The following is a 10961-nucleotide window of genomic DNA, read 5'->3' on the forward strand; positions in this document are numbered from 1 at the left end:
GTTATCTATAGAGTACGCACGGGGGAACATGCGTGCGCGTGCATCTTCTGCCTCAGCTGAGGAGCGTCGTCAGCTCCACTAGGTTCAAGATATTTCATGTAAGAGTGAACAGGAAGCAGATTCAGCCTCCTCTTCTGTTTCTGATTGCCTTGGGCACAGCAGCACAAGGCTGCGATCGAACTCCCTTTTGATGTGTAGCTAGTAATGTAGACAGCTGTTGAGCGCTGCGTTGGCCCTCTGCACAGAAATATACGTTTAATACAATTGATGCAAACTTTATACAGACATTGCAAGCTACACGCCGACGCTGGGCTCAGGACGCCTGCACACAGATAAAGAATTCAGATTACTGTTTTGAGTTTCTACCGTTATATGAAATAATTTGGCTTCCTTGCAGCGGCGTATGGAGTTGATTTGAAGCCAAAGGCGGAGAGGTGTGCGCCGTGTTACAACAGTGAGCGACGCTAGCGGGCTAGATGAGTTANTTGAAGCCAAAGGCGGAGAGGTGTGCGCCGTGTTACAACAGTGAGCGACGCTAGCGGGCTAGATGAGTTAGGGAATAAGATCGCTGAACAATGCAAATTATAGTTTAATAAAATATTAATAACCCAAACCACACACAAGGGGCACACATATTGTTCCATTCATGCAACACCTTAACTACATTTTCCTGCATGCCCCCTGTAGTTTCATCTGCACCTCTCGGGTTACAGCTTGGTGTGTGCAACGAGCGCGACGGGTGTTGGTGGGGTGTGTTAACGGCTAAACAGTCCATAATGAGGTTAACTTGTGCTTGAATAAAATGTAAAATAGCAAATAAAGGACGGAAAAAGACATACGACACAAGGAGAGGCGGAAGAGGCACACTGCTCCCGCTTAACCGAACCTGCGCCTCGATCTTGGCGCTTTCGTCTGAGTCGCCGCATCTGTTGGCTTGTAGCTGTTGTATTTATTTTTGCAAATTATTGTGAGAAGGACTTCATATATAAGCAGACAAGGAAGGGCCATCTCGCCTTGTGTGCCGGCTGGACTGCGTTCTCTTGCGTTCGGGCGCCGTGTATGCAACATTTCGGGTTTTCTTCGCTTTCGCAGCATTTTGCTTGTCTTCTCTGAAGTTCAGGAAGGACGTTTGAGCCGAAATGCCTACAGAGAAACTACCGCCAACGGGCCTAGGGGCCCCCAGGAACACCAACGTACCGCCCCTTCCACCTCAACGTACGTGCGCTTCAGGGCTTAAAATCAAGGGTTTAAACCCCTTGTTTCTTTTACTGATTCTTAGTGACTGCTCCAGAGGCACTGAATTGCTCGCATCCCGGTGTGCGGCGTCGGCTGTATGAACTATACCTACCTTCGAGCCGAAACGCGAAACAATATGCAGGAGGTGTCTTCCTCATTTTCCCACCTTCTTCGGTGTTCGGTTGCTGCCATACTCTTTTATTTACAACGGGACATGAGTCTTCTGGGGATGGAGTGCCTACTGTTGTATCTCTACCTCGATGCTGTTCTGAGAGCGTATGCTTGTCTTTGACTTTTCAGCGATATGCGCTAGCTGTGTTGCTGCGTGTGGTTGGCTCTCTCTGCTTCAGGCTCTCCCGTGGGTACCTTACCTTCTAGCGCAGCAGCTGGAGGAGCAGCAGCAGCAGCAGCTAGGGGTGGCGCAGCAGGTTCTGCGGTGCCTGCGCATCTGCGTCGGGGCCGTTCTTTGTTAGTGTTGACCCAAGACAATCAGTACAAACTATCGGCTCCTCCAGCAGACCCCCACGGGGCCCGATCCCCCTCTCGTGATGCGTGGAGGCCAACGATCACTTCGGGGGCAGCCACTTCCCCCAGAAACCCAGGAGAGAGGCCGGGTGTGGTTGCACATGGCGCTGGGGGTGCCCCAGTAGGGACCTCTGCACANGAAACCCAGGAGAGAGGCCGGGTGTGGTTGCACATGGCGCTGGGGGTGCCCCAGTAGGGACCTCTGCACAGGCAGGGAGGCAGCAGCAGGGGTCTAGACCTGTGAAGCGGTTCAGCTTCCGGGCAGGGATGGGCCTCTCACTTGACGCGAGGAGTCGACAGCTGTCGAGGCGTCTTTCTTCTTTTGGAATGACAGAGGGGAATGTCTTTGGCAGTTTGGCGCCAAACGCCCCCGCAGAGCCCCCCGCCTCTGTAGATGCCGTGCTGAAGGAACAGGAACCAACCGGAAAAGTGCATCTCCATTCTGCGGACCTCTTTGAACGGGTGCGTTTACTATTTTTGGCGTTTTTCACATTTTGTGTTGCATCAATTGATCGTTGTTTCTCCTTGAATGCCCTTTGAACTGCTTTCTTCACGGGCGTTTGCTGCCCGCTGCATTCCTCCTGTGCAGCTCTGCCTCCTATGTGGCGCTCTTCCCGCTCGGATCTTCCCGTTTTTCGTGCCGGTGTTTCTGTTTCTGTTGGCTGATGCCTCTGCCTTCTCCCCGTTGGTCCCCTCTGTGCTTGCTTGTGTATTTGCGTGTCTTACTTTCGTGATCATTTTGTCTAGAGGGCATCTGGCCGGTGACCCACTCCTTTGATTCGTGTCTCGCGACTTTAGTTTCTTAGCGGTCTCTATGAGTTGCTTCCACTTCTTTTTGTCAGTGTTGGTTCGTCGGTACCGTGCAGGGGTTTATTAAGTTGCACCCGTCTTTGTTTCCCCTTTAAGTTTGATCCTACGGCTTGCACTGGAGGTGTCAGGGCTTCTGTTAGCTGTTTCAGATTTAGGTTTCGTATATCCCTTATTCGGATTGAGGGGAACGGGCTCAGGGTGTGGCGAGGTGTTCGCTGGTGGTGGCTTGTGCTGCAGTCTTCTCCCTTACAGCGCCTGCGACGGGCGTGGCGGTGCACGCTGCCTTCAGCACTGGAAAGCTCGCACCTGCGGCTGGTGGAGTCGGAGTGCCCCGTAGATCATCCTTCGCTCCGGCAAACAGCTGAAGTGCAGCAGCAGCTGCGGGGTTTCTTCCCGGCCACCTTTGGGAAGAAGTATGTGGAGGTGGTGCCCGGCATGGGCAGCGGCGTCGCCTCACCGAAGGATCCGCCCGAACACCCGCTCTCGAAAGCGCTAAGAATTGGAATTGTCTTAAGTGGCGGCCCCGCCCCAGGAGGCCACAACGTCATTGCTGGCCTGTATGACTTCGTCAAACAAAAGCACCCTGAGTCAATGCTCGTCGGGTTCATGGGTGGACTCGATGGTGTTATGAACCAAAACTACACAGTAAGTCGCAAAGCCCAAGGCAGTCTTCAGTAGTCCTGAATATAAACCTTAAGCCTTACCCATCGAACACAGCCTGCGTGTTCTGCGGGCGCCATAGCGGCCTAGAGAGAACGCCGCCTAATACGTGAGATGTGCGTGTATATCGAGAATGCCGAATTATTTGGATATGATTAATATCCCAATATCGGAGTTATGTTCGTAAACTGCAGAGCTTGAAGTGTATACTGTTGTTTGTTGCCGTGTGTATTTGTTCATGCCGTGTTCGCTTGTCTGTATTTCGTCGCCCGTTTTGCGCTTATTCATTTACAGATTCCCCTTTGTTTATTTGTCCGGTGTTAGGTGGTAACTGAGGAGCTAATGGAAGATTTCAGGAACCAGGGCGGCTTCGACATGCTCTGGTCTGGCCGCGGGCGCGTCGGGGGAGAAGAGGACATTCAGCGCGCAAGAGAGGTGTGCTTTCGTGCACATATATTTGCAACACACGCGCGCAAATAAGCATATTCTACTTACGCCTTTCTGCGTGCTGTGTACTTGTTATAGCTGTCATATTGAGTGAAGTATAGGCACAGATCGTATAAACTGAGGCTCATACTCTGGCGGAACATCTTCAGGTTCATGCATTTTATTGAAGCGTAGTCGTTCTCACACGCTGTTGCAGGCTTACCTAGGTGTTTCTGCTTGCACTGGCGACACAAAATGCTGATTTTCCACGTGACGCGCGTCCTTGTCCATGCGCTTTGTCTTGCGGCTGCTTCGCTCTGCAGGTGTGCGAGTCGCTGGAGCTGCATGGGTTCGTGCTAGTGGGTGGTGACGGGTCGAATAGCAACGCGGCGCTGCTGGCGGAGTCATTTGAAATAGAGCTGCCGAGCTGCTGCGTGATTGGCGTGCCCAAGACGATTGACGGAGACCTGAAAAACGCTTTGATTGAGGCTTCCTTTGGGTTCGACACGGCCGCAAAGACGTACTCGGAGCTCATAGGGAACTTGTGCATCGACGTTAACAGCTCACAGAAAGTTTACCACTTCGTGAGGGTCATGGGGCGCAGTGCCTCGCACCTTGTCTTGGAGTGCGCAATGCAAGCCCGCCCAAATTTGGTCTTCATCGGAGAAGAAGTGGAAAGAGAAAATATGTCCCTCGAACGCATCGTTCAGGAACTGGTTGACCTTGTTGTCAAGCGCGCAGAACAAGGCAAGATGTACGGCGTCATCCTCGTCCCTGAAGGTCTTATTGAATTTATTCCAGAGATGAAGCAACTCATCAAAGAACTCAACAGCGTTCTGAAGACCGGACAGGTGCGTATGCATGACCATCTGCTTTCCGCGCTATGCAATGGCGCTCGACTTGCGGAGCAACCAGTATCACAGTCATACAGTTGTATTCTTATTCCTATGAGAAGGTTTAATCTTTGTACACATGTTCCCTGGCACGTTGAGCTGGCGGGAATCTAGAGGGATACCAACAGGGTTTTCCGTTTAGCCTCTACACAGTTTTTGCATCAAAGGCAGTTTTTGCATCAAAGTTCCATCTCGTTCTTGGCCGAGCAGTGGCGTGTTTTTTCTCTGCTTCCTCAGCCCTTCAAGCCAGAGCTGCTGAAGACAACTCGCGCTGTTTGGGATTTCCTGCCTGATGTCATTCAAGATCAGCTGCTCATGGACAGGGAAAGCACGGGATATATTCAGGTGCGCTTGCCAAGGGTGTCGGTTTTGGGTCTTTCTCGTAATCCTCAAAGGAGCCAGCAGGCGTCTTCTTTTGCGTCACAAGTGGCGCATTTGGACTATGCTTTAGCTTAGAGAAAAATGCGGAAAGTAGCAGTTGGCAGTCGGCACACCTTGCTTGTTAGGAATAAAAGTAAAGCGTCAATTTGCTGCTATTGGAGGCAAGGACATTCTTTGTCCACTTATTGTTTTCGTTTCGCGGTGGATTGGGTGATGTACAAGTGGGGCTGTAGTTTGCTTCATGGTCTTTGGAGCCTGTTTTGCTTACCTTCCCGCGTTTACACCGATTGCCGTGTTAGCACCTGCGGAACCTCAACAGTGAAGCAGTCTGTTTGCTATAGGGCTCCTCAATTTTAACAATCGCGCTGGCTGCTGCAGTTTCTGTGGGGAGAATGGTTAGTGTTCTCTTGTTCAGTGCCATCATGCATGACGTCTCAGGTTTTCTGCATAAGCTGAATGAGAATATCATGGATGCTCTCTGTAGGTCTGGAAAATTGTGTACTGCCGATTGGAATGTTCACGGCAAGATGTGCGCATGTTTGCCCTGTCAAGGCGTTTGTTCTTTTCTGCGCAGGTTGCGAAGATAGCGACCGAGAGGCTTTTGATTTTACTGTTGGAAAATGAACTGGTAAAGCAGGGCAAAGATCCGGAACAGTGGAGTTTTATGCCGCATTACTTCGGCTACGAAGGCCGCTGCGCCATGCCTTCGAACTTCGACGCAAATTACTGCTACTCTCTAGGCTTTGTCGCAGGTGGGATTCGAGGCTTTCAGGCCTTCCAAACAAAAAGCCAGAAAGGGCTTGGGATAGACAGTGCCACCGCATGGGCCGTGCTAGAGCTGTCCTATGCGGAGTTCGTGTTGCTTGTTATATCACACTTTTCCTGTCGTCATGCTGTGTGGGTGGGTTTTCGAATCAGGTGCACTTGTTGACAACAGAAGGAACGGATACATGTCTGTTGTGCGCAACCTGGATCAACATCCCACGCTCTGGACGCCAGCAGGTGGGCAGCACTCCACACTAAACAGTATCCTGAAGCCTCCTCCCCCCACAAAATAGCACACGGAGACGTACACCGAACTTAGCGGAAAGTTACCTGTTGGCTGTGTTTGGGGGCTGGACTACGAGGTTTTCTGGTATCTTTCTTCGAATGGACTGGCCTGATGCTCTGTGAACGGACTGTTTGTTAACTGCAGGTGTTCCTTTCACGACAATGATGTGCGTCAAGGAGGACGCCAAAGGCGTCGCTTTCCCCGCTATCACGCGTTCCCTAGTGGACCTTGACGGACCGCTCTTCAAAGTTTTTTGCGAGGTACCCTTGCTGCAGAAATAGCGGAGTAACAACCTAAGGATTGATTTCACAGTTGGCTGTACGCGGCTTGGCCGGTGATAAATTTGCGTCGTCTATGCAAGACTGAGTCTGCATTGCTTCGTCCCTGATGTTTGGGGGCAGTATGCCATCTTATACATTGCATCATTGTGCACCGTCTCAGACCGTACCCCAATAGTGATGGTCTGAGAGTCCGGTGCTATTCAGTTCGTCTAGAACGAAGAGCCCATGCCGCACTTGGTTGTACAGTGCCAGCTTTGTGCACTGCGCACTGCGAATTAGGCTCGGGAGCACTGGAAGTTTGGCGACTACTACCGGGTGCCAGGGCCTATTCAGTTTGAAGGGCCTACGGCAGACGAACCCGCATATGCAGTGTCAATTCCGACGAAGGAGGAGCTCCTGCATCAATCCGAGGCTATTTACCATGTTGGCGTGAGTTTGATATCTTCTGAACAAGGCAGCGTCTGTCCCTTGTGCTGTAGCCACATACATTCGTCGGTCTGCTTTCTTTATCCAGACTGTAGAGAGCCGATGCCGATGCCACAGCAAGTCTGAACGTCTCCTTCTTTGTTTGTGTGGGATTGATTCTTCATCATACGGCAAAGCTGTGAGTCGGAGGGTTGAGTTTCCACTTTTGTGTGTGCGAGGTATGTGAATGTGTAGTTTGGGGGACGGGTAATCAAGAGCTTCGGCTTCCTCAGCGCTCTACAACGCGAACGACTGACGCATCGGCCGCCCGTGCCTCCACTTTGCCTGGATCCAAAGTGCAAGGCGAGGCCGATGAAACAGGTTTTGTGCAAGGACCCCTATACCCAGCGTCAGGTGCTGATGCACTATCCGTACTTGGCGAACAGTACTTTATTCTATCTTCACGAAGTGGCGCACGATAAATACACTCCACCCATCAACTACGGGCTCCGTGTAGGGTTCGTTTTGTTGTCGAGACAGAGCCCTGGTGTGATGAACGTTCTCTGGGGCCTGCACGAGCGACTGAAGATGGTGCAAGGCAAATGCTTGGCTTTCTTTGGTCTGACGGGTTTGATTGAGAAGAATTACATTGAAATTACGGATGAGAATCTTGAATTGTTCCTCAACCAGGGTGGTTGCGAGCTTACGGGGCGCAGCACCTCGCATTGTCTGGGGTCCATTGAAAATCAAGAAGCTGTGAGACAGCGCTGCGAAGAGCTGATGCTGGACGGGTTAGTGATGCCTGGCTCGGCGTTTGCTATGTCTGAGGCTGCGCTGGTTGCTGAGTATTTCCTNTGGACGGGTTAGTGATGCCTGGCTCGGCGTTTGCTATGTCTGAGGCTGCGCTGGTTGCTGAGTATTTCCTCGCCCGACAGTGCCGCACATCCATCATTGGAGTTCCCGCGACAGGCAGCAACAATTTAGCTGGCGAGTTCATCGAGACGTGCGTCGGATTCGACAGCAGCACCAAAGTATATGCGGCGCTCATCGGCAACGTCCTCACGGATGCCGCATCAATGCCCAAGTACTGGCACTTCATCAGGCTCATGGGCAGGCAACCTTCCTTTGAGGTGAGCTTCCGTGCACAATAGTCAGCATTGTCATGTACAGCTACGGCATTTTGTGGTGCACCTGCTTGCTCGTTTCAGTTTATCGACTTGCTGGGGCGTTAGTTATTCATATTTCGTCGCTTGCTGCTCTGTCCACGTGGTGAATTGCCCAGGTGTTGGAGTGTGCATTGCAAACCCATCCGAATGTGGTAATCATAGCGGAGGAGTATGGGGCTGCCGACAAGACACTTCTGCACGTCGTACAGGTGGGTGAAACTTGATAGCCTCAGAAGGGANGTATGGGGCTGCCGACAAGACACTTCTGCACGTCGTACAGGTGGGTGAAACTTGATAGCCTCAGAAGGGAGCGCAGATGAAAGTTAAATGCACGCGTTTCTGTTTCACATTACTGGGGGTGTCAGTAGCAGTTTGGCTCCGGTTCAACGAAAATGCATTCAGGACATTGCAGACGTCGTCTGCCGTCGTGCGGAGTTGGGAAGGAACTTCGGGACGGTCTTAATTCCAGACGCGCTTTTAATGCACCTGCCGAACATGAAGATTCTGTTGGCAGAGCTCCGAAGAATCATCAGAGAAGCACAGGCGAAGGGAGAGATGAAGAAGGCCCAGGTAATGCTCATAGCTAGGTAGCTAGACATTTGCTGCTCCTCAGCCGAACCGCAGCTGCTCTACGCAGCGGGCCAGATGCCGCTAGCACCACTCTGCCGCTAGTAAATCGGAGCTAGTTAGCGATCAGCAGGTGTAGCGTGCGATTTAGCTAGGTGGTAACGTTTAATTCCATTTGACTGGCTTACCTGTAGATTGCAGCTAGTGCAACCCCCTATCAAAATGTTCTAGGACGAGGACGTTTTGCATAGCTGCAATTAGGCAGCTGCGGACCAGCCGAATCTGAAGCATTCGGACAGCTTCCTCATTTGCGCTGTGTTGGTATGGTTGTGAACACAGCAACAACTCATGGATGTGGATAGTTGGGCCTCAAACGAACCGGACAGCTGGAACTGGCGACTAACACCATGGAGCGCTGCCCTGTTCAAGACGTTCCCGAAATTTATCCGCAGAGAGCTCGTTCAAGTAGACATGGGGGAGGTAAGCCATAAGCATAAACCCACCTCCGGCAGTTGCAGTGGTGTGGCAGTTGCGGAACAGATAGCACATCTGACCCTTCCGCATTCTTGTCTTCTCTCGCTTGCAATATCTTAGATTCGCTTCGAACGCCTAGAGACGGAGGAGCTATTAGCCCAAATGGTCAAGGAGGAGCTGGAGTACAGGGCATCCATAGGCCGCTACTCTGGAAAGTTCCAGGCGGTGACGCACTTCTTTGGTTACCAAGGAAGGTCATCAATGCCATCGACATTCGATGCGAATTTGGCATACGCTTACGGGTGAGTGGACGTGTTCGAAATGGGCATAGTGGGTGTCAGAGTTAGCACAACCAGTGGTGGCTTTCGCACATACCGCATTCGGTTTGTGCGAGGGCTTTTTGAATATGAACCGGGTAGCTCTTGCGGAGTATTCTGTGCTTGCAGCAACCTGGCGTCGATCTTAGTGGAGTCGGGCGTGACGGGTCACTGCTGCAGCATCCGCGGGTTATGCGGGAACCCGAAAGAATGGCATCTAGGCTCTGTGCCCTTCGTGTCGCTGATGCGGCTAGTGCCTAATGTCCAGGACAATCCGACTTTAACTGCCGCGACGCATAAAACAGGCACATCGGCTGCAGACGGGATAGTGGACCGCACTTCAAGGACCCCAAGCGTCACTGAGCAGCCTGTTATTCCCAGCTCCGAAGTCAGCCTAGACGGCAAGGCTTACAGGTAAACCTGAAGTTTCCGCAAATGAGTTTTCGCACCCAAGCATGTTTGGACAAAAGGTGGAGTGGGGACAGATGGCGACCGTCATGGAAACACAAGCGTTGCGGATTAGCCCCAGATGTGGCAGAACCACCGGCAACTCCAGTATATGGACAACCAGACCCTGCAGCAAGTGACTGTTTGTTTGCGCATGGGTTTTGCACAGATNAACTCCAGTATATGGACAACCAGACCCTGCAGCAAGTGACTGTTTGTTTGCGCATGGGTTTTGCACAGATGGATGAAGACAGCTTTGGAACAGTGGATGATGGAAGACCGGTTCTGCAATCCTGGGCCTATCCAGTTTTACGGTGCGTCACCCGGCTTATGGCCTCCGACTCCCCCTGTGTGTTGACGTGCGGGGGAAGAGACTTAAGAGCAGGATTGTGTCTATATCGTATACTACGTAGATGTTGTACTAGCTGTCTGGCGTAAAAAATCAAGAGTTTAGTAGTTTGCAGTTAGCAGAGCTGAGCCACAGAGTAGGCGCGTTAAGGCAGGCTTGTTAACACTTGCCATGCTGTTTCGTTCGCGGACTAGGTAGGAGCAAAATATGTGACAGTTCGAATCAAGTCTGTGGAGCAAAATAGAAACCTTTAGAAAGGAATCATGCTAAAATTGGGTTTCTGCGCTGGTTGTGGGGGTTGTATTTGCACACAGGCGTCGGCTCGACTTTCTTTAACAGGGTGCTGTACGAAGAGCAGGCAGAGTATTTTGACATGGTGCGACGTGTCGAATGTTACACCAACATACTGCGAAACACTTGCAGCTTTGGAGTGTCTGACCACATCCTAAAGCACGCTTTCGTCTCGCTCACAGGGTTGCTCATGCTAGTTTTCCACTCCGATGAGCTGACAACGCGTATGCCAGCCTTAGGCCAAAGTGACGAAACAGACTTCACAGACCTAGAACCCGCAGGGCTCCGCAAGACAACGTGGAGAGACCAAGCGGACCACCTGGGGCGACATTCGACAGCTCCGGCAGCACCGAAGCCCCCGGGCAACTGAGTTTTCTGTCGCTACGGGAGGCGAACAAAGCCCCAAGACTACTTTTGGCTGTACAAACGCCTGCTGCAGTTTTGCTGAACATGTAGTAGCTGGTATTGTGCACGGTCTCGTGCGCTTGTATGTTCCAGTGCCCATAGGGGAGTGCGCTATGCGCATCAAGTTTGGCTTCAGAGTAGAAGGGCATTTTTTCATCGCTCACGGTAGTTTCGTTGTCGCATTTAGACCCTGTTGCGAGCTAAGCTGGTCTTAGTACGAGGTAGCAGCTGTAGGCGACGAAGTAATCCTTTAAGCCTGAGGCAACAACGTACGCGA

At 51.7% G+C, this 10961-nt stretch overlaps 2 protein-coding genes across 2 annotated transcripts; both read left to right on the top strand.

Annotated features, from left to right (window-relative positions):
- Nucleotides 1-1139: 1139 nt before the first annotated feature.
- EMH_0019860 (uncharacterized protein) lies at nucleotides 1140-1957 on the top strand (the record flags this gene model as incomplete). Its single annotated transcript, XM_013501450.1, is given in 3 exon segments — nucleotides 1140-1215; nucleotides 1587-1897; nucleotides 1901-1957. Coding segments are annotated over 3 exon segments (444 nt in total).
- Nucleotides 1958-2028: 71 nt separating this feature from the next.
- Nucleotides 2029-10649, top strand: EMH_0019870 (uncharacterized protein; the record flags this gene model as incomplete). Its single annotated transcript, XM_013501451.1, is given in 19 exon segments — nucleotides 2029-2223; nucleotides 2809-3216; nucleotides 3556-3666; nucleotides 3981-4508; nucleotides 4788-4895; nucleotides 5506-5683; nucleotides 5850-5933; nucleotides 6127-6242; nucleotides 6543-6692; nucleotides 6924-7520; nucleotides 7524-7530; nucleotides 7638-7798; nucleotides 7951-8043; nucleotides 8237-8404; nucleotides 8741-8881; nucleotides 8996-9177; nucleotides 9322-9606; nucleotides 9880-9953; nucleotides 10303-10649. Coding segments are annotated over 19 exon segments (3933 nt in total).
- Between the last annotated feature and the right edge of the window lie 312 nt (nucleotides 10650-10961).

Source organism: Eimeria mitis, genomic scaffold, assembly GCF_000499745.2.
Source record: "Eimeria mitis Houghton genomic scaffold, Emh_scaff690, whole genome shotgun sequence".
Lineage (NCBI taxonomy): Eukaryota > Apicomplexa > Conoidasida > Eucoccidiorida > Eimeriidae > Eimeria > Eimeria mitis.